This window comes from Carettochelys insculpta, chromosome 2, assembly GCF_033958435.1.
Source record: "Carettochelys insculpta isolate YL-2023 chromosome 2, ASM3395843v1, whole genome shotgun sequence".
Lineage (NCBI taxonomy): Eukaryota > Metazoa > Chordata > Testudines > Carettochelyidae > Carettochelys > Carettochelys insculpta.
Genome location: NC_134138.1, coordinates 160,051,224 through 160,074,585, shown reverse-complemented (window position 1 = coordinate 160,074,585; position 23,362 = coordinate 160,051,224). Strand labels below are relative to the sequence as shown.

At 44.2% G+C, this 23,362-nt stretch overlaps 1 protein-coding gene across 3 annotated transcripts in view; it reads right to left on the bottom strand.

Annotated features, from left to right (window-relative positions):
- Positions 1-22,735, bottom strand: part of CTNNAL1 (catenin alpha like 1) — a 130,219-nt gene extending 107,484 nt beyond the window's left edge. Inside the window, exon 1 of one of the 3 annotated variants that reach the window (XM_074987908.1) lies at positions 22,438-22,735. In XM_074987908.1, coding sequence (XP_074844009.1) covers positions 22,438-22,720 — 283 coding nt within the window. In that variant the 5' untranslated portion in view covers positions 22,721-22,735. Of the gene's footprint in view, positions 1-21,865; positions 21,961-22,437 lie in introns of those variants that run through there. The other 2 variants (XM_074987907.1, XM_074987910.1) reach the window with 2 other exon arrangements.
- Between the last annotated feature and the right edge of the window lie 627 nt (positions 22,736-23,362).

Below are 23,362 nucleotides of genomic sequence, written 5' to 3'. Positions count from 1 at the left end.
GCAGATGACGCTGCTGTAGTGTCACACACACAAGACCAGCTTCAGAAGCTGCTGGATCAGTTCTCCAAAGCATGCAAGGACTTTGGGCTCTCCATCAGCCTAAAGACGACAAATGTACTTGCTCAGGACGTTGCTGTTTCTCCATCAATCAGCACTGACAATGTTAGAGGTCGTCCACGAGTTCGTTTACCTCGGGTCCACCATCACTGACACCCTGTCCTTGGAGACTGAGCTAAATAGGAGGATCGGTAAAGCAGCCACCACTCTATCCAGACTCAGCGAGAGAGTGTGGAATAACAACAAGCTGTACACTCACACCAAAATGCAAGTCTACAGAGCCTGCATCCTCAGCACCCTCCTTTACAGCAGCAAGACTTGGACCCTGTACGCCCTCCAGGAAAAAGAGGCTGAACGTCTTCCACTTGCGCTGCCTCAGGCGCATCCTTGGAATATCATGGAAGGACACAGTGTCCAACACCGCCGTCCTCGAGCAAGCTGGAATCCCAACCATGCACACCCTCCTCAGGCAGTGTCAGCTCCGCTGGCTTGGCCACGTCCACAGGATGAATGATGGAAGGATCCCAAAAGACATCCTGTATGGCGAGCTAGCCTCTGGCAAAAGACCTCCCGGACGACCCCAGCTGCGCTACAAAGATGTTTGCAAGAGAGACCTCAGGGAAGCAGACATCAAGTCAGACAGCTTGGAGGAGCTGGCAGACGATTGCAGCAGATGGAGGCAGGAACTATACAAGCGCCTTCGGAAGGGTGAGTTGAGGATCAGACAGCTAGCAAAGGAGAAGCGAGCCCACAGAAAGCACAGCAAGGACCTGCCAGACACCCATTACATATGCAACAGATGCAGCAAGGACTGTCAGTCTTGCATAGGTCTTCACAGTCACAGCCGATGCTGCAAATGAGAATGCCAAATGGAACTACAAAGGGCGCGATCCATAGTCTATGTAGACTGAAGGATGCTACTCACTAACTAACTAGCTGAGCTTCTGTGTCTGGACCACATAGGGTGAGGTAACTGAACCATAGCTGTACTTTGACCGACTATGAGAGCTGTGCGCTCCCTCTGCATCCCAAGTTGTGTGCTGACTGCACACGTCTCAGTTTACATGCCCTTGCTTTACATGCACGTCACTTTAGCCATACCTGTAGGAAAAAATCTCTGCAGATGGAACCAAGTGTAACCTGGTATCCAAACTCCTTCCCTGAGCCTGAGCCCCACACTCCCTCCTGCAGTTTGAACCCAAGCCCCTTCTTTACTCCAAATGTTTCACCCTCCCTCCTGGAGCCTGCACCTCCAGCTGGAGCCCTCACTCAACCTTCCGCCCCAGCTTGAATCCCCCATTTCTAGCCCCACCCTGGAGGCCACAAACACAGCCTAGAGCACATACCCTCCTCCCACACCCCATCCTGCCTAAGCCTGGAGTACCCTCACTCTGAGCTAACCAGAATGTACCAGGCATTAGAGATAACATCACAGGTAATCAGGACCTGTTGTTGCAGGAGACCTTTTGGCATAAGAAGCCAGAATTCAGGTTCTACAACCACACTCATCAGGCTTGGATACTGTGGCTAGCTCAAAGTGAGCACATTCAAGATCCCCATGGACCTAGGTCTCATTTGGAGCACCTAGGACCATAACACAAAACAAGCATGGCAGGCTGAAATCCCACATGAAGGGCACAACATCTATGCCTGATAGTCATGTTCCATGTACATACAGAAGCAACTAGATTTTGCATAATGAGAATAAACATTTACAGATTCTAAAATCTAAACCAACTTTTTTTAAGCAGATAAAATTGGTTAATGGGTTAAAACAGAGCACTGAAACTAAACTGAAGGAATTTTTGTTGAAGGAAGGTTCATATTTCTTGAACAATCAACCAACTTGATTTACATGAAAATAATTAACAGGGAGGAGGGAGAAGACTTTCAGTCTCAAAAGATAAACTGAGCAGATGCAAATTACAGCATATTCTGGAAACCTTCCATTTTAATTACTGATACATTATCATCCTCTTTTTATCAGCAAACAATAAAACAAATACATATGAATAAGATTTTTTTCCATGCATTTTATTGAGTAAAGCCAGGAGGATGACAAGATCAACTAGTTTGGCCTCTTGCACATGAAAAACCATTACATTTCACCAATATTAAGCCCAGTGCATTTAGTCTCTAAAGGACTGCAATGCTTTGATCTAACTGAACTGTTGCGTACCACATGCAAATGACAAGAGAGACCCAGGTGCCACCAAATATTTAAGGTGCCTGCAACAGCAATGAATTGAGAAGGTGGGTGTTGCAGAGTGAATCAAGCTTTTGCGGCCCCTGCCGGAGGCCCTGCTGCTCTTCTACAACCAGCCTCAGAAAGCAGCACAGTGAGAGAAGAGCAGCAAAAGTAGTCCCTCAAGACCTACCTAGAGAGAGCAGCCATCTTGGGACCTACATCTCCAAGGGCTAGAAAAGCTAACAATAGTCCGTAAGACTCCAGCACACTCAACTAAAAGGAGCTGCAAGGCCTTAGCAGGTCAGTTCTTGTCTGGGACCAGAGCAGAAGGGTATTCCACCCTGTCCAAAGGAACCAGAGAAGTAGCCAGACCTTAAGTTTGACTGAACTTACACTGGAATTGGAGAGGGAGAAGAACCCAAGGGCACTGGCCCTGGCATGGGGCTAGAGATAAAAGGGCCTGGTAGGAACAGGCACAGGGCAATTGCAGCAGAGAACTGAAGTAAAAGGTATGTGGCTGCTTCATAAAGGGGCCCTGGATGGGATCAGGTTCCTCTACTGGTCCCAGGTAAAATGGCATAAACCTCAAGAGCGAGCACTGCTTGTTTGAGAGCCTGAAAATTAAAGGGATAAATTAATAGGGTCCAGAGTCAGGGCAGAGGACCCTAGCGAAGGCAAAGACACAGCTGTGTTTGCTGGACTCTTTCTACCGAGAATGTGTTCATTCAGATTTGGCCAGAGGGCTAAACCACTCAACATCTGCTGACAGCTGAGAGGGGGCACTGGAGAAAAAAGCACTGCAATATCACATCCAGGTGCTAGGAGGGGCTCCCGAGGGGACTGCTGCAGCACAATGGGATATGGCCAGATGGTCCCAGCAGCCACACCCTAGGCTGCAAAAGAAGTCTAAAGAAAGAAGGTTCCTGCCCCTCTGAACCGAGGAAAAATTCTTTCATAACCCCAAATCTTGAAATTTGTAAGCAACAACATGCCGCCCAGATACCTAAGAACGAGAATTCTCTAACCACCCCGGAGGGGTCCACCCTGTCCAGTGGTCTGTCTCCAGCAGCAGGCAATCTCTGCTGCTTTACCGCAGGGGTCAGCAACCCCCCCAGCATAGGTCCCAAGAGCGGCACATGAGCTGATTTTCATTGGCTTGCTAAGCCAGAGCTCAGCCCCATGCCTCCTCCCCCATGCAGCCAGGAGCTTGTTCAAAGCCATGCCACCTGTCGATTAACAGAGAGGTGCATAAAGTGCGGGGGCAAGCCCCCCAGAGGGGAAGTGACATTTTGTACAGGGGTCACAGTAGAATCAGCTCTCTCCCCTGTCCCTGTGCACTGCTTCCACTGCCTCACAAGCCTCTTTCTCCCACGCATCCTCTGCCATCGCTGTTGCCAAGGGAATTCCCCCGCCGCCGCTGGGCCAATCAGAATGGGAAGAGGCCCTGCTCGTTTTGGGAGTAAGGGGATTTCGAAGCTGGCCATGTGTTTCGAAGCGCCTGCAGCTAGACTGCCGGTCAGCACTTCAAAGGTAGCAGCTTCGAAATTCACAAGGCTGCCGTTATGCAAGTGAGGCTCTGCATATGTACGACAGCACCCCGTTTGCATTTTTGAATGCTCATAATTTACATGCCCCTTACGAAAGGGAGGGATAGTATGGCCACAGACATATGGAATAGTACTATTTCAAAATAAGACACAACGGTGTTCACTAGTACTATTTCAAAATAGGTACATGTCTGGACGTGCTATTTCAAAACACATTCGTGTGTGTAGCTGTGGTATTGTGAAATAAACTATTTCAGAACAGTTATACAGGAATGCATTATTTTGATATAATGCTGCTGTGTAGACATAGCCTCAGTGACATTTAAAATTATCACCAGCACTCAGATTGACATAGAGGTCAAAAAGTCAAATTTCGGGACTCCACCTCAGAAAGGTTGCTGACCCCTGCCCTTCAGAGAAAGGAAAAAAAAAAAAACACCTTACAATGTATCCAGCCAATTGTGCATCATGGTGGAAAAAATCCTTCATCCTACAAGTGATCAGTTAAAGCCCTGGGGCATGAGATTTAATTATGCTCACTGTCTTAATGCACAGCTGAAAGCGTCTGAGATAAACTGAACTCAAAACTATGATGAAAACTATTTTTCTCTTGAATTGCACTTAAGTTCTCTAGCACATATTTACAACCTAGATACAGGCTGGACCTTCCTGGTCCACCAACCTTGGGATGTCACCTGGTCAGAATAAGGCTATGTCCACACCATGAGAAAAATTCGATTTTTAATAAATTCAATTTTTAACCTTGTTCTTACGAATTCAAATTTAAATGTACACAAACCTTCTTGAAATTTGACCCATTATTTTTCCACATTGAATTTCTGCGTCCACATTGCCCTTTGCAAGTTCGACAGCACGAGCAGTGCATTGTGGGTACCTATCCCACAGTGCCTTAGTCACAGTTGCTTGCAGGACTATGCTTAGACCAGGAGACATCAATTACAGCCCCTCTCCTGCTAGCCTCTGGGTGCCCTCAGGGGCTCCCAGCCTCCGCTCCTGCTAGCAGAGCCACAGAGGTTGTCTGACCAGAGAGCCCCAGATGAGAGAGGTTCAACCTATATTACAGTATGTTTCTAAAGACAATGCAAGCAGAAGAGTATACTTTTCACCTTCAGTTTGAAATTACATACACACTGGTTATTTTTTGCATTTTTAGTAATGTGGACACCATCTTAAGGTGGCATAAGAACTTCTCAAGATAAGGACAGAGACAGGATTAGGAAACAGGACTTAAGGTTATGCAGGTGACTCAGCATGGGCCAGCATATATTTATTTAGATAACTAAATATGTTTTGGCACTGTTTTCCAACATATGTCTGTTCTGGGAAGCAAGTATCTGCATGTAAATATGTGAGAGATGACATTACTGACTTCTCAGACACTGTATAAATTGGATTTATACGCTTGGCTTTACCTTTGTATCCCAAGGCTTTTACATATAAATACAATCATACATATTCAGTATCACCCTGAAAGAACAAGTATACATGGAATTAATTGCCAGTCTCAGAATGGAAAGAATCCCACATTTCATTTCAAATAATTGTATAGTATAGTGACATTATTCTAATTACACTAAAAACTTTACTACTACAACTGAATGCAGACTGGGGAAAAAACACTGGAAGTCGCAGTTGTGTTTTTTCAAACTATATGAAAAATATTTGTATGGGTTTGGCAGCAAAGTTACTTACAGCAATCTAGGATATAATTTCAACTTTGTCACCACTGTTGGGCTTCTTATTCTGTGTTGCTCAATCTCCACATGTGCTCTGAAGAAAACAAGAGTCTAGAAAGACTGGCTTCCTCACCATGAACATGTGTTAACAGCTTGTGGCTGCATCTAAACTATGACAAATTCAAACTTAAGGCAGTTAGCTCAATATTATCATGTTACTCAATTTAGGGAGCACTAACAGCAATACTACAATATCATAGTCACCTGTTGGGTATAACTTCAAGCTTGAATTCAAAAATTTGATTAAAGGCCAGTGTGGAAATGCCACACCTTAAAATCAAATTTATTAGCCTCCAGAGGTGTCCCGTATGTAACCACAATGCCCCTCAGTGCTCTGGTTTGGCCGCTGCTCTCCAGGTGCACAGGAATTAGGTAACAGGAAGACCATAAATTTCAAACCAGGAGCAGCAAGTCTGTGGTTGTGTGATCAGGTTTGTATGAGAGCCTGAGAAATGTCTTTTTTTTTTTTGTGCTATTAGCGCCATGAGCGCATCTGCCCATTACAAATAGCCCCAGCACAGAGTTCGTGGTTCTGTCACTATACTTGTTGTTTCTGCCCCGGTCCCACCGCACCATGTGGCAAAAGGCTATTGTAGGGATCATGTTGCCTAAGAGGCCAAGAAACTTCTCCTCAGCCGTTTACATTTGTGTGTGAACCCCCTTCCCTCCCACACAGGCAGCACGCAGTCTGGGTCTTTCCCATGCTCAGCCACATCATGTGGGTAGATCCCAACCCATTAAAAGGGCATGCCTGCCGTTCAGGGCTGACCATGCTGCCAGGCATCACCACGTCCTACCTTGTGTGCATTTCGGACTCCAAGGGCAGGAAAGAATTTCAGGGGCCTGCTGCCACCGGGGGGAAGTCTCCCCCCAGCGACTATGATATTTGGAGGCTTGCTGCCGCCAGGGGGAAGTCTTCCCCAGCTCAAATAGCTGGGGGACTACTACAACTTTTCAACTGGTTCTGCAGCTGCAGACCACAGCACCACACCACCAAAAATATTTTCGGTGGTTTGCTGTCCATTACAGACACCTGCTGTTACAAAATCTTTTTACTAATATTTCCTATTTGTCTTCATAAACACAGGGGGAGGGCCGGTTGAGATTCCTGTTTCCGTTATAACTTCAGCATGGGATATTTCACTGACATTACCTGACTTGGCAATGTCTGTGCAGTTAAGAGGGAAGACAAAGATCTTTTTTCCTAGCTTTTTCTATCATCTTCTAACTTTGAGAATGCAGTCTGTCCCTTTGTTATTTTCAGGGATCAGATGCAATCACAGGAAGGGGACACTCAGTGGATGGCCAGTTGAGAAAGCAGCCTGTGCACAGAAGCCTTACAGTGCACTGGAAAGCCAAAGATGCTCCCCTCAGCAACTCTCTTTTTTTCAAAAATGTTACTATCTTTTCAGGGTCCCTGTATTATTTTACTGCAACAGTTGATGTTTGCCAATTGAGTGTGGCAGCAGTAAGTTGACTTTGTGAGGAGCACCTGGGGAGGTGAGGATAGTCAAAATCAAATTTATAAATTCCAGAATTACAAAATCGATATTAATACATTTGAACTTATCTTGTAGTGTACACACAGCCTATAAGTTAACCATCAAATAAGAGTCAGGTATTCATCAGCAACCATGTGCAGAGGGTAAGCGAAGCATTCTGAAAACAAAAATTTGTAATATGGAATTATAATAAATAGTTTATTACTTTTAAGAGATATTCTGTCAGAAAGAAAGGCTCTTTGGTAGGATAGAAAAAGAAGGAAGGAATGTCCCTAAGATGTTCAGTTAAATCCCTCCCAAGCTCATTCCAAACCGAAAGGTGCTTTCCAGCGCCCAAGTTGAGAAGGAGATTCCACGACGCAAAGGAGTAACATCTCCCCAGCTGCTGAGGATCAAGAAAAAAGTAGTGGGATAAGAAAATACAATCCTCATTTGTTTGCAGGGAGGGTGATATAGTAACTATGATGGTTCTCATATACTGAAGAGGGAAGAATGTTTGATGAAGTTTCTTCAGTTTTGAGGAGGGTTGGCAGGGACTTTGTGGGTTGAAGGAAATAATACCTAAACAGCAGTTATCACATTGCTGACATCTCAATGTCAGTCAAAAACTGAACCATCCATTAAAATACACAGTAAACAAAATACTACTCAAGTTGGAAATACTTTGTTGGTGTAATTTATATAATTAAATACAGATTACCATCTGATACAGTATATTCTTTTATTTAAAGCTACGAGTGCTGTTTGTGGTAATGATGAGTGTCACAGAAGACTAAACTAGTTATGGAAATGATGGCAAAAAGAGCTGGAGAAGGCTGACACTGAAATATTAAGCAGTAAACATTATTTACTCTGGAATTTTTTTTTATTTCAAGTTGAATTGCACCAAATGTAAAATAGTATAATTAGAAGAAAAGTTCTGCAGGAACAGATTAAATCTGTTTCAATATCCTGTTACTTCAGAAAGTACAACTGTGTGATGGACAAGAACAAATGACCCAGGGAAGTATTTTAGCCAAGCATCATTCTCCCTTCTTGAAACCTCAGGAAAGTGAAAGTGATTTTACTGATAGTTATGTACATTCACTGTTGTTTTAGAGAAAGACGAAACTGAAGGTAGATGCCATTTAAGAGCAAATGACCCCAGTCAAGGGCCATCCCTCAAAAAGAGGGAAAATGAAAATTTAAATTTCAAGAACTAGAAGCTTTTAATTAAAATAAAGTAGGGTAAAGGGATTTTTACAGAATACTGAACTTGAAATGACAAGACAATGTCAGTAGAAATCCACCTGAGAGACTCCGTGTATGATCCAGTATGCAAAAAAACTGGGTTGGATTGCTTAATGACAGGTATTACCTTTTCTACAGTTCTGATAACCACTCATCCTCACTTTCTAAGACTAGCTGAGTAGATAAAGAAACCCAGTTCCCTCACCTTCAGTGAAGTAGTTGCCCTCCTTAGAAGTGTCAGTGAAAGCCCATCTATGACCCATGAGTCATCTTCTCTGATCACTCACCTGCAGAGCTGACAGCTTTAAACCTCTCTTCCACAGAGATCTGGAAACCTGAACTGTTTAGAGAGAAGGGAAGAGGAGCAACAAAGGAAGGAAAGCGAAAAACATTTGTCAGTCCTCCCCTGGGTTCACAAGTGGCCTACCTAAGCACACTTCTACTATGACCACAGTAGTCAAGGGGTCAAAGATCTTGTTCACGAGCTAAGCTTCCTGGATTCTACAAAGCCAAAGTCAACTCAAAAATTGTTTCCAGTGGATCGGTCATGACTTCTCTGACACCTAGCACAGATCCAGGGGGAGACAGGCTTACTGAAGTTAATCTTAGAGAAGAATACGTTGTATAACTTTGCATCTTCTACTCATAGGTATTTATGGAAAAGCAGTGCTCGTGGAGGAAAGCAGTCACTATGCACCAAGTATCTTTGTTCACCTTCATTAGTGAGGCTACTCAGATGAAAAGGTTATCCTGAAAAAGCATGAATGTCATTTCACTAAAGGCTACAAGTGATAGTTGTGACCAAGGATGTAATAAACAGAAGATCAAATGGAAGGGTATGATTCATGAAGTAAACCCTCAGCCATCTGCACAACAAGAACATATCCTTTCTGATTTTCCAAGATGCGAAGTCTCTTGGGATTGAAAGAAATTATCTAGTCTCAGTTTGCAATTTGACATACCTAAATTTGTACACACCCTGAGGCTAAGATTTTTTGGGGGGGCTGACAAAAGAAAAAAGGCCTGAATGTTCACCTGAAAAACCTCACTGAGATAAACAATGAATTCTTCAACAACTCTCTATTTAAGGGAGCTTGAGCAAAACAGATCCTCAGGTGGTGTCTGAGCTCTGGTGAGAAGCCCTCTTACACTGTTTCTACAGACGCCCCTCTGAGACTCTGGAGATCCAAAGATATCAGGAGGTTGTCTCTTTTCAGTAGATTTTACCAGGGACTAGAAGTTTTGCAATTTGTTGTTTATGAGCAGCCATGGAAAAATGATGTCTTCTGACTCCCTTTCCTCCAGTTGTCTAATAATTTCTCAATGCATTATAGCCACAAAAATAGGTTGTGCCCATCACTGGGTCTATAATCTTCTCATTCACAAGGGCCTTATCACTTATATTTTAATTCCCTTTTAAGTGCATGAGACCCCATTGAGCACGGACAGCATTAAGTGATCATTCTATGACCTGGTTCTAAAACATATTTATAGCTACCGCACATGACATAAGCTGCCACATATCATCGTGTAATTTTTTATTCAATGAATTCTCTAAGCCATACCCCCGCCTCCAGCCTGCTCCTGACCCACCCCAACCCCTCCACTGCTGCCACCAGCCCACTTATGTAGCTTACCTACCACCTAGGTCCCTCAACCCCAGCCCACTCTTAAGCCCTACTTCCACCCAGGCCTTACACTTGCTCCTTGGCAGCCCCTCCCATACACTGAATCCTGAAGCCCCCATTTTTGGTCCCATCCTGGGTTCCCAGAAAAGTTAATCTGGCCTGGTAGAAGCCCTGAACCTAAGTCTCCCCTTCTCCACCCCCCTGCCTGCGGTGCTAGAGCATGAGAGGAGTAAGGTTTCTCAGGTCAGGACCCACATCAGTAAGGGATTTTTTTTTTTTTTGGCTTCTCACTTTTATGTGGCCCTCAAATGATTCTTCTTGTGGTCAGGGGCCCTCAACCCAAAATAGGCTCCCCACTGCCGCTGTAAGATTTTTATTCCTGCTTCAGCAAAACCTTCAAAATATCTTTCTAGGGTGATTAAAGGCTCATTTTCATTCCGTTTAGTACACCTTGAACACAAGTTCTCATACTGGTTTGCACTCTTCCTCTTCTACACCAAGTTGTTTTACACTAAACATGTCAAGAAACCTGCCTAATATAAAAGTAGGGAACTGAGGCATCACCTATAGGACAAAAGATGTGTAAATATTTCAATAAGTTTGCACTATAAAGTCAACTGTTCCGCTAAATTAGATGGCAACTGCAGAGAACTTAGTATGTGGGCTTTTGACGCAAGCTCCTCAACAACTATGGAAAGATTAGTGCATTCATTTAGAAACAAACACACATCAGTTTCAAATATTCCAAGAACGGGAATGTGCAGAAGTTAACAAAAATAATTCCCAATGTGCACATCCAGATAATTAAATACATGTATAGCTAAATAACTCATTTCTTGCTACCTCTGTTGCATAAATACAGCAGGGCAAGCAAGTGACCACATACCAGGAATCTAGTTGTCTCAAAGAGCAACTGCTTGTAAGGAAACACCCTAAATTCCCCTTGACTACACCAATCCTGATTCTGACAAGCTAACTGACAATACAAACATTCTAAGCGCCAAGCTAGAGCTATAAATAAGCACCTGTTATCCAAGTCCACAAGCCAAAAAAAAATCTCTCTCCCCAATCCATTGACCATTTTCATATATTCACACTCATGAAAGATTGGTAGTTAGCAAAAAATATATATATATATATGTACAGATTCTGATTTCAAGCGAAGTGCTTGAGACCAACTTGACACTCATTCAATGGAGAATTTTAAAAATACGTATCTATACTGGCGATACCATCACTGGACCTAACCAGGTTATTCACAGAATCATGGGCATATTCTCATGTTCCTCAACTAACATCATATATGCCATCATGCGTCAACAATGCCGAGATGCTTTGTATATTGGACAGACTTCAAACTCTCTTAGACAAAGGGTTAATGGGCACAAAACAGACAACAAAACATTCCTGATCCACAAACCAGTTAGTCTACATTTTAATGGAGTGGGCCATTCTGTTAATGACTTACAAGTTTGTCTCTTATTGAAGAAGTAGAGGTAGCCATGAGATAGCCTTATTAGTCAGAGAGGTAGCCGTGTTAGTCTGTAGCTTTGAGAACGACAAAAAAATCTTGTGACACCTTACAGACTAACAGATATTTTGGAGCATAAGCAGCATATTTTGGAGCATAAGCATGAAAGCTTATGCTCCAAAATATCTGTTAGTCTATAAGGTGTCACAAGAATTTTTGTTTTTATTGAAGAAGAATTTTCACTCTGCTTTGCAAAGAGAAACCGCTGAACTCTCTTTCATATTCAAATTCAACACATTAACACGTGGTTTGAACTGGGATGCAAATTTTCTGGGACACCATGGGGCTCTTTTGCATACTTGGCTTTATCTAATTCTTAACTCTCCCCCCGCCTGCCCCTCTGCTCTCTGATTTGCTCACCTTGATAATTTTTTTCTAATTTGTCAACCTTGATTACTGATTTTGGTTCTCTATGCCTTAAATATTGAGTCTGTTCTGGTACGGCTATGATCTGAAGAAGTGGGTCTGTCCCACAAAAGCTCGCCTAATAAATTATTTTGTTAGTCTTTTAAAGTGCTACTTGACTGCTTTTTTGTTTTGATATTTAAATAGATGTCACATTGAAGTATCAATCAAATCTTTATCTACAGAGGAGCATCCTAAGAAAAACCATGCACTCCATTGCATTTGCTCTATTTTAAACATTTGCACACATTAGGAGATTAACTATTTCACTTGCTACATGCATTCAGTTTCTAAATTGCTACAAAACAGATAATATATTGCATTCATTCTATGCCACACAAAATAATCCTTTGCGAGAAAATTGACCACAGAATAATTTTGGTCATTGAATACAGCCTGGGTTTTGCACAAAAAGAGATCAAGATTTGCTTCCTATTTACCAGCTACTGAACTCAAAGAATTTATATTAACAAAAGTTAAATATTAATTAGCTGCAAATTTGATTATTCTACGTTCAAAATCAAGATAAGTGCTGTTTATTCTCATAATATTTTGCAGGGATGGAACAGTTCTACAGGTAAAGGCTTGAGAACAAATTCTTGCCATCCTTATCACTAAATACCACCTGAATCTGAAAGTACCCCACTGAATCACCACTATTTGTAGAGTAAAGTATTTCTCAGACAACAAACAGAGCTGCAGGCTTGTCACAGTGAGAAATGTCACAGACTATTATTTTCATGTTTGTTCATGGATTGTCTGTGACTCTGTGCACCTGATATTAAATGAACTCACCTCCCCCTGCCCCGCAGCAGCACTTGTCCAAAATGGCTGGGCCAGCTACCAACTCTGGGCATTGCAACAGGGTTGCAGTGCTGCTCAGGTTTGAGGGAACCATCCACATCTGACCGTGGAAGCCAGTCTATGTATGGTCTGAGTGCCACTGATACTTTTTAAAGTCACTAATAGTCCTACTTACATCAGCTTCATTAATAAATAAAGATGCAGAGCTTTACCGTTTAGGTGGTGGTTGGTAGCATAAGCTGGCCTTTTTTTAAGTCACAGGTGGCATGGCTTTGAACAAGCTCCCAGCTCCATGGGGGAGGAGAGGTGTGGCTGATCTCCCAACATGCATGCCAATGAAAATCAGCTCAGGTACCACTCTTGGCACCCTTGCTGGGGGTTGCTGACCCCTGAGCTACACCCACTCTCACTGGACAGGATGGGCTTGCTCTCCAGCACCCTTCTGTCATGTCTGCCCCTCTTCATTTATCTCCATATTTTAATTTAAAAAAAAAAAACAAAAAAAAAAAAACCACACAAAAAATCCACAAGCTTCTGTGACTACTCCATGACTGATAAAAATAATGCCAATATACGTCCACATCCCTCATAGTGAGCTAGTATGACAAAAAATAACCTTTACTTAATAAGAATATAAATTGCAAGTGTAAACAAACCCACACGAACAACTAAAGGTTCAGTTTTTCTACTGCAACTTTATTTTAATGAACTAATTGATTCTGTCTGTAATAATGTATACATAAAACTCCATCTTGGGCCATTGTCAGTGCCTAATCTGCTTAAAACCATCTGTTAATGCAATTAAACATAGTGAGAAAACATGCAGTAAGTCAAATGTATTTTTTCAGATACTCAACTGAAAAACAGTAGCCCTTCTCCCTGGGCATGCAGTCAAAAGAACCTCGTCCTGTTACATGATGTTCCTGTAGGAAATACTAAATTTAACAAGCTCTGCTGAGCCATTAGTCAGATCACAGGAATGAATTTAATCTGAAATATTTGTAACTAGATTCTATTGGCAGGGAGCAATTGGCTTCAGCTAAATCAATGTTAATTAAATTTGCCTTCCTCCGGTGACTTATAACACTGTTTACTGCAATGCATTTGTCAAAGTAAAGACTATTAGAAAATAAAACTTGGAAGTGCAGCATGAAAAGCACAGTACACTAGTAAAGTCAAGTACAACACCAAATTCATTAACACAAAAACTTTATTGGAACAGAGTCTCAGAAAACTACAACTATGCTATTGTAATAATTCTGTGCTTTACCTCTAATGGAATAGCTGATTCCCATTTCATGCTAGTATATCAGTACTCATATAAGTTCCTGACAAGATACAAAAAACTTGCACTTAAACTCCTAGTTCCATGACTCATCTCCAAGCTGTCCTGCCACCCAGCCTGGGATTCCACTCTGTAGTGAGTTATCTGGGTGGGGGGGCACTGGGAACAGGAGGGTGTGAGGAGGTTAGTGAATGAGCAGATGCACTGTGGATCTCAACATGTGGCCCACTAAGATAAATAAGTTTGGAACCACTGACAGAGAATTGGAGGTGACAGCACAAACAGATCACACATTTCTTTGTTCAAATAAGTGAAGACATTTTGGATGAAGCAAGTCAGAATTCATAATCATCTTTGTGACTCAACAAGTAACAGAATAACCAGCTGATGTTTGGTGTAATTCTGAAGATAAAATTTAAGGCATTTTGGATAACGCTGCATAAACAAAAATTAAACATGCATTAGCCTGCTGCAGCCACATTGTAAGACTAATTTCATGGTTTGAAGAATTACTGAATATCTTGAATTTGAACTAATGGCAAATTGTGGATTGCTGGTTTTAGGAATGGCTCATCACCTTTGACACAGCAAACAAGAGTGGTTCCCCACTGATTGTGTTGTGCTGGCTTGTGGATTTATATTTTGAATATGATGCTCCTCCTACAGATCAAGGCGTTTACCAAAGCTTGCTCCAACTTTTTACTCTGCAGGTTTAGAAAAATCTGGGTTCTCACATCCTGTCCCTGTAGCTAAAATGTTGTCCATAGTCTGGTCACTTTCCATCCTGGTCAGCCACATAACCCCTTTTTCCTCAGCCTTGTTGACAGCTATTTCACTTAATTCCATTCTTTTCAAAGTGTAGCTGCTAAAATCTTCCTCTGGCATTTATCAAACACTGTCATTCAACACGTGCATCCCTCCACTGGCTCCCCTGCTTCCCTAACGCAATATTTAAAAATTCTCATTCTTGTGATCAGTGTCTTGCTCACTTCCACCACAACCTACCTCCTCGACCGTGTTTCATGTTGTATTTTTCCCAGCCCCATTTGATCCAATAACAAAGAAAGCCTTGATGAAACCTGTGTCCTTCCACTGTACACAAGATACAGGATGCAGACTATTACATAAATCAGTGATGAGGGTCTCTTCTGGAATATTCTGTGCAATACAGTAGTCCCTCGAGTTACACGAGAGTTCCATTCCCATGTACCCTCACATACCTTGAACTTCACGTAAGTTGGGAGGGGGGGGATGGCTTCCCCTCCCCCCAGCGGAATACACATTCTGCAGCCAGGGAAGCAACGGGAGTGCCTATAGCTCCTTTTGAAAGGTAAATCCTGGGTTGGGAGAGTTAAGCCTAGCAGTGGGGCGGGGGGCAGAGCAGGGGATTAAGCCTGGGGTGGGTTAGGGCTTCAGGAGGGCTGCAGGAGTGAAATGGAGCCAGGCCAGAGCTAGGCACGTGGAGGAGTGGAGCTGAACTGGGGCTGCGCGTGGAAGGATTGAACAGGGGCTGTGTGGAGCATGGGGTGGGGGAGTTTCAACCGGGGCTGCGCGTGGAGGAAGGGGGTAGATCCAGGGCATGGGAAGCAGGATTCTGAGTTGCACCTAAAACTCACATTAATACGAGTTAAGCGCAACTCGAAATCACGCATTTCCAGTGATTACTGTACCTGTCACTATATCTGAAGAGATACTGCAAAATTAGAGGGAGTTAAGAGAAGGACTGACAAAAATAACTAGAAGCACATAACAGCAACGAAGGGTCGTGTGGCACCTTATAGACTAAGGGAAAAGTTTTGAGCATGAGCTTTTGTGAGCACAGACTCACTTCATCTGATGAAGAGAGTCTGTGCTCACGAAAGCTCATGCTCAAAACTTTTCTGTTAATCTATAAGGTGCCACAGGACCCTTCGTTGCTGTTACAGATCCAGACTAACATAGCTACGCCTCCGATACTAGAAGCACAAAAACGCTCCTGTGAAAATTAGGATTATTCATCTTTCTAAGATAAGCAAGTGAGGAAAATCAGGCCTGCCGACAGGGGAGGCAAAGGAGACAGTTATCTTGGGGCCTGGGATTTCAAAGTGGCCCAGGGATCCAGGCACCACTGCTGGGGAGGGGAGAGGGGAGTTAAGCCACCTGAGAGTGACAGGGGGGCTATATGGGGCAGGAGGGGAGGGGAGGGTAAGACACTGGAAGCAGGAGAGGGCAGTTTGTGGCTGCTGTGGGGGCTAGTCATCTGGTAACAGGTCGGGGGGGGGGGGAGGTTTGGAGCTGCCAGGGGTCAAGCTGCCTAGCAGCCGGGGGGGGGTGGTTTGGGACTTGAGTTCTGGCGGGGGGAAGTCTGGCGCTTGAGTTTTGGCACCCTTTCTTCTAGAAGAAAACCACTGTAAAATAATAAATGTAAAGAGAAGCTAGATGAGGGGGTTCTGTTCTTTCAGCTTCATCATGTAAGAGGAAAAGGACATTCAATGAAATTTAAAGGGCACCAAATTTGAAGCCGATGAAGAAGTAGTGTCATATAATACATACTAAGAGAATGGAACACTTTGCCACAAAACATTTTTGAGACTAAGAATTTAGCAAGATTGTTTTATTGGAACCATATATGGATAACTGACTTTAGAAAGCATATTAAACCTCATACTTCAATGCTTAAACTGATCTCTACTGGACATCTGGATGAGCTCTAATGCGAAAGGTATATTATCCCATATCCACTTAATAATATCTAGTTCTCGTGTGGTACTGTCCAAGAGTAGAGCTCAAAGTGCTTGGGTAAATCCTCTTTCATACAAAGGGAAGCAAAGGCACAGAGCTGAAGCTGAGCTGCCAGGCCAGTGGCAGAGCTAGGAAGACAGCACAGATCTCCCAAGTCCCAGCTCAGTACTCTAGCAACAGAGCTACGCTGCCTTGCAAGGCTTCTTGCACATTCCTCTTAAGCATCTGAAAATGGCCACACGTGAAGGCAATACTAGATTACATGAACTTGCAGGCCTGATCTTATGCTCCTGTCTTTTTGTGACCTGCCATGCTGCTCATTCTTAGTCCATGAAGCCTCCTCTGTCTTCACTTAGATTATTTTAAAAGATACTCTTCTACAAGGCTTGCCAAAAACCTATAATGGAAAAGGCAAACACATACTCTTTTTTCCCCCTCCTTCCCCTGCACTTTATACACCCTGGATTCCAACTGTCTACTCCAAAATTTGAAGAAGCGGTAATAAACTAATAAACTTGTTAGTCTTTAAAGTACCACAGGAGTGAGAGTTAATTACATACTTGAAAAAGTAGTTCTGCTTCTGCAGAAGTTAACACATGCCCAGCAAAAAAAAATTCTATTTGCCCTGAGGCTGTAAATTTTTCAATACCTGTTCAAAAGCATCACTTCTAAACTGTTGGCTCTGAAAACCAGACTATTACGTGACCACTCCCAAGGGTGTGGAAGTCTGAGACACAGGGTGGAAAGACTGGAGGATATGGTTAAAACAATATAGTGAAAATGCAGGCTTTGTTTTGTCAGGCTTTGATTAGTGAACAAAACTAAAACAGTTGCTACCTTTCAAAAGGACAGTAAAGCAGGATGTCATGTTTAGGCTTGCAATATTTGTAAAAAACTTACTAAGACATCAAGAAAAAGTTCTATTAATTCTAATGGCAACTGAAATTAATCTGAACAAATAAGAATTCCCCTCAATGTTGGCCACATTTCAACATTTACGAGTCCAAGCGACCTTTTATATTTTTCACTTAGAGTAGTACCTTGATTTAATAGTGGAACTTTGTGAGAAAAAAACTCTTAAAATACTAAATTAATAATAGCTAGATTTTGTAGCAGATGTCAATCAAGAATAGGTTTAACACAAAACAAGAGATTGTCTACATAGTCCTTTGCCCCGGTTTAAAAATTAACTCCGTTAAACCAGTATAATGTGTGTTCACATAAGACTTCAGTAAAGGAAAATTTGAAGTTAAACTGATCGGACAATACTTTGTTTCCTTGTTGTTTCTCTCTGCTGCAATAATACCTTAAATATTTCTGAAAATTTGAGCTTTACAGGATGCTTGTGATCCTGGTAAGGATTTTTTTAAACTCTAATTTGATCTAACTGAAGTCTTAAAAAATGATTGACAAAGTAGTAACAGAGAGTAAGCCGTGCTAGTCTATACGCTATCAAAACAAAAAGCAGTCAAGTAGCACTTTAAAGACCAGCAAAATAGTTGATTAGGTGAGCTTTCGTGGGACAGACCCACTTCTTCAGACCATATCCAGACCAGAACAGACTCAATATTTAAGACACAGAGAACCAAAAACAGTAAGCAAGGAGGACAAATCAGAAAAAGGTAATCAAGGTGAGCAAATCAGAGAGTGGAGCCCCTATAGGGGCTCGTCTGCATACTTAACTCAATCTAATTCTTGATCTTCCCCCCCACCCCTCCACTCTCTGATTTGCTCACCTTGATTACCTTTTTCTGATTTGTCCTCCTTGCTTACTGTTTTTGGTTCTCTGTGTCTTAAATATCGAGTCTGTTCTGGTCTGGATATGGTCTGAAGAAGTGGGTCTGTCCCATGAAAGCTCACCTAATCAACTATTTTGCTGGTCTTTAAAGTGCTACTTGACTGCTTTTTGTTTTGATTGACAAAGTAGTGACAAAGCTCCCATATTACATAACTGAAAGCTTTACCATACTCCCTGGTGAAAAACTAATAAAAAATAAGTAGAGCCCTGCAGATACAAAATTCATATCTTCCTCTACAAGAGAATCACAAAAATGACACAAAAGGTACAAGCCAGCTACCCACAATCTTGCAGGATTCTAGATACAAAATTTCTACCTGCAAAAAAGTGAGCCGTAACTTTCCACATCCATATCTGCAGCTATGAATACCAGTGGCTATCTGCAGATTAGCTGCACTCTAAAAACAAGGCTACCAAAAAAGATGTCATTTTTCAGCATCTAAGGAACAGAACAAGTTAATGGTTAACATTGTATGCCAACTGAACAACACAAACTCAACTCTCTAGAAAGAAAACGCACAACCTGCATCCTACCATCAATCTCAGCCTTTACTATTCCACACAAGAAATACATGTTCTGGATACCACAGTACAAATCACCAATGGCCACAATGACACCTGCACTTACCTACATGCCTGACTGCTATACTTACCTACATGCCTCCAGCTTCAGTCCAGCATACACCATACAGTCCATTCTTTATAGTCAAGCCCTTAGATACAATTGCATCTGCTCTGATCCTACTGACAGAGACCAAAACAACAAGACCTCTACCATGCATTCATAAAACCCATATTGACAGGACCAGACAAATACCCAGAAACTTCAAGATAGGCCCCAGAAGATCAATAACAGAACTCCACTAGTCATCACCTATAGCCCCCAACTCAAACCCCTCAAACGCATCATTAAAACCTACAACCTACTCTGGATCATGATGCTACACTCCAGAAGGTCCTAAGTGACAGGCCTGTCATTTCCTATGGACAACCTCCTAACCTAAGAAAGATTCTCACCAGCAATCACATTACTACTAATCCTGGAACTTTTCCTTGCAACAAACCCCACTGCCAGCTTTGTCCAATGTTAGTTACAAGATCAAAGGCACATTTTCATGCACTTCCAGCAACATTATATATGCCATTATGTGCCAACAATGCCCTGCCACTATGTACATTGGTCAGAATGGGCAAAACTGTCACCAAAGAATAAATGGACACAGAGCAGACATCAAGAAACTCAATACATATAAGCCAGTCAGTGAACACTTCAACCGAGTGTGCCATTCCATTAAAGACCTGAGACTTTGTGTCCTGGAGAAAAGAGAATTTAAAAATAGATCAGAGTGAGAAATTTGCAAGTTGGAATTCATATTCAAATTTGACAACACATGGTATGAACACAGAAATCAATTACCTCACGCTTTACAAGGTCTGCTTCCCTTCCTTTGATGCTCATAACTATCTCAGGCAGGACAATTAAATCCCCCTCCCCTTCAGTTTTATGTATTCAATCCATCAGCTTTTATTGCAATTTTTTTCCCCCTCTGTACTTTTTTTTAAACTTTTTTTTTTGGGGTTCTCCATACTTATAGATGCCAGTCTGCATCAGAAATACGATTAATCTGATGAAATGGGTCTGTCCCACGAAAGCTCATCACCAAATAAATCATTTTGTTAGTCTTTAAAGTGCTATATTTCTTCTGTTTTGTTTTGTTTTTTACAAGTGTATTGTACGTACATAGAAAAACTTTAAACTGTTGATGCTGGTACGAAACTTGAAAAGTACAAATGAGAGAAGTATAAAACCAATCATACATTTGCTATTAATATGAAACGGTCTATGATATGCATAGTCAATCAAGGAAAACATAATTAATTGATGAAAACTGTACTTGACAGTCTACATATATTAAAAAAGTGCTGTCTAACACTGAGCTTTTAAAAAATTCTATAAATTTAATAAGCAATTCTGGTTTCAGGAGCAATCTGAGACTAAACTTGAATGTAACTATCAGACTTGGCAACAACCGGGGTTAGAGTTAAGAGAGTTGACATTGGGAAAACATTAACAGCTATATTTCCATGAGCGCCCACAGCTCAGCAACTCCCTTTTTGGGAAAGGGGACAAAGAAGGGTGTTCTGAATTAGAGATGTAAAATCCCGCTTTGTTGGCTAACCAGTTAAATGTCAGGTTTAACCAATTAAGCAGGAAAGGGGGGCAGCTGGGGAGGTTGCTCCAGCCCAGTACCCCTGCCACAGACAGCTCTGCTACTCTGGCAGTTGCAGGCACACCATGGTGAGGGGGCGCTCCAGCAGAGCTGGAGCAGTCCTGCTACCCTTCCCCATTCCAGACCACTGAGGACAGGGCTATTCCAGACCAGCCAGAGCTCCCCTGCCCACAACAACCCCGTGGGGATGGAGCAACCACCTGCCCCCATGAGTGACTGAGGCTGCTGTAGTCTGTACCCCTTAATTGGTTACAGTTTAACATACCTACGCTTAATGATTCTGAAAATCTGGACACAAAAGTTTCAAAGTGTTATTCAAACATGCATAACATTGCATTTGTGCTTTACGCAGACATTAATGGCATTCATGCTTCCCAAGTTAAAACTTCTACTTGTCTTGAGGTAGTGCTATCTTCACAGTATTGAGTGTTTTTAGAATAAACTGAATTATCCTAATTGAAAGTGTATTACGGAAAAAAAAATGTGAACTCATACAAAACTTCCAAATTTTAAGGCTGATTTTAAATGCACAATAAACACTGTAGTCAAACTCTCCAGGCAAAAAAATCAACTTACTCTATGGTTCTTCAAAAGCACTCAGGAGCAGAAACAGGTCACAGTTAAACACATGCAGAGGCTTTGCACCAATGCAAATATTTCTCTGCAGATACACCAATGAGACCTTCTATGTAAGCTGCCTGATTAGAATGCTTTAACATGCAATCAGTGCATTTCTCTCACTGACATTTTCCCTTTCAACCCTCAGATATTTACTCAAAATACTACTGCTTCCAACCTAGAGTTAAGCATAAATTATTTTGGCTAAAAAGCTCCATTTTAGAAGTGAGCACAAAGGATAGACAGGAGTACATTTAGCACGAAGAACAAACAACTACAGCATTTGCCAGTTTTCACTTGCATCCACTAGTCCAGGAAACTTCCTAACGTACTTCTGATGTACAAGCTATAACTCATCTAAATTTTCTAGGTACCCAAAACTCTTCGGACTTGCATCTGATTGAAGCGACTGATCTTCTTGGAAGTTGTACTGCCAGACTATGGACTTACAAAGAGAGCATAAGAAACCCATCAGGAACTCGCTTGCTACCCACCCCAACCCTACAAGTTATTCTCTCCGCACGCAACGCAGCACTGCGCCCCAGGAGCGCGCTGAGCTGCACCTTTTCTAAGCCCAGTTACCAAGGTCCAGCTTGGGTGTGAAGAGAAGCGCCAAGATTCAGGCACCAGTGCAGGTCACGGCGTATGCACCAACCCGGCGCCTCCCCCGCCCCCGCGAAGTTAACCCGACTCCCCGCAGCACAGCAACCAGCGTGTCCAGGTCCCGGGGCTGGAAGCCGGCCATAACTAAGACCCCCCCCCCCCCCCGCCCCACTCCACCCAGCGGGGACAGCCGCGCTCCCAGCCCGCCCGCCTCCATCGCCTGACTCGGGGCTTCACAACTTCCCGCTCGCAGCCCGGCCGCGCTGAACCTGGCCGAGCGGCGCCGCGCAGCCCTTATGTAACCCGCCCCCCGCCGGGCACAGGCTGGGCTTTCGCCCCACACGGGAGCGGGGCCCCTTTGGGCGGTGGGGGGGGAGCCGGAGCCTGGCCCGGGGAGCTGGGGCTGGGTTCGGGGGAGGAGGGAGTTCCCCTGAGCCGAGCGCGGTGCAGCCCGAGCTGGGGGCTCCCCAGTCCACTCCCGCCCGGGCGCCGCCCGCGCAAACTTCTCCGGGCGGCTCGGCGGGATTTCTACCTGCGACACCAGCGGCACCAGCGTCTGCTCCACCGAGCGCGTGCGGATCTCCAGCGCCGCCTCCGCGCCCAGCGCAGCGGACGAGGAGGAGGAGGAGACGCTGCTGCTGCTGCACGGGGACGTGGCCATGGCGGGAGCCAGAGCCGCAGCCGGAGGAGCCCCGCAGCGCGCGCGTCTCCCGCCAGCCGACCCCGCTGCGGCCCCGGGGCCCGCCCCCGCCCGCAGCCCCGCCCCCCGGCCCGGCGGCTCGCCCGAGCTGGGGGGCCGGGCGGGCGGTGCGCATCGCCCCCCAGCGGGGCCGGCCCGCAGGCACCTACCCGGCCGGGGCACGTCCCCGCGGGCGGCCTGCCGCCCCCTCCCGCGACCCCAGCTATGGCTGCCGGCGCCTCCGCGCGTTTGCCCACCACGGCCCCTGCCAGCCCCCCGGCGCTGCGCTAGGGGAGCGGAGCACTCTCGCCCGCCACGTGCTGCTGCCCCCGGGCAGCTCCCCCGGGCCTGGAACGCCTCTGGGCGGGTTCCCCTCCGCAGGGCGGCAGGCCCGGCTCCCCGGGAAGCAGGGGGAGGTCGCTGCAAGGCAAAGCGATCCCCTCAGCCCCTGGGGAACTGTCTGCCACCTGTCTGTCTGAGAGAGAAAGAGAGAGGCGAGGGAACTGCTGTCGCTGCAGAAGCTGAGCCCCGGAGGGTAGTGTCGCTGATGGTTGGCAGGCCTGGGAGGTGCAGCTGACAACTTTTTTTTTGCGGCGGCGGCGGCGGGGGGCGTTAGGGACAAAGAACCTGAAACCTCAGAGGTACTGGTGAGGTGGGAGCCAGAGAGCCAGCTAGCCCCAAAGCTTGTTTGTCCTCAGGGCAAGGATGGGCCTGAGATTCACATGTTTTATCTTCTTTCACAGAGACTAACAAAACCAAGGGAGAAATACCCCCATGG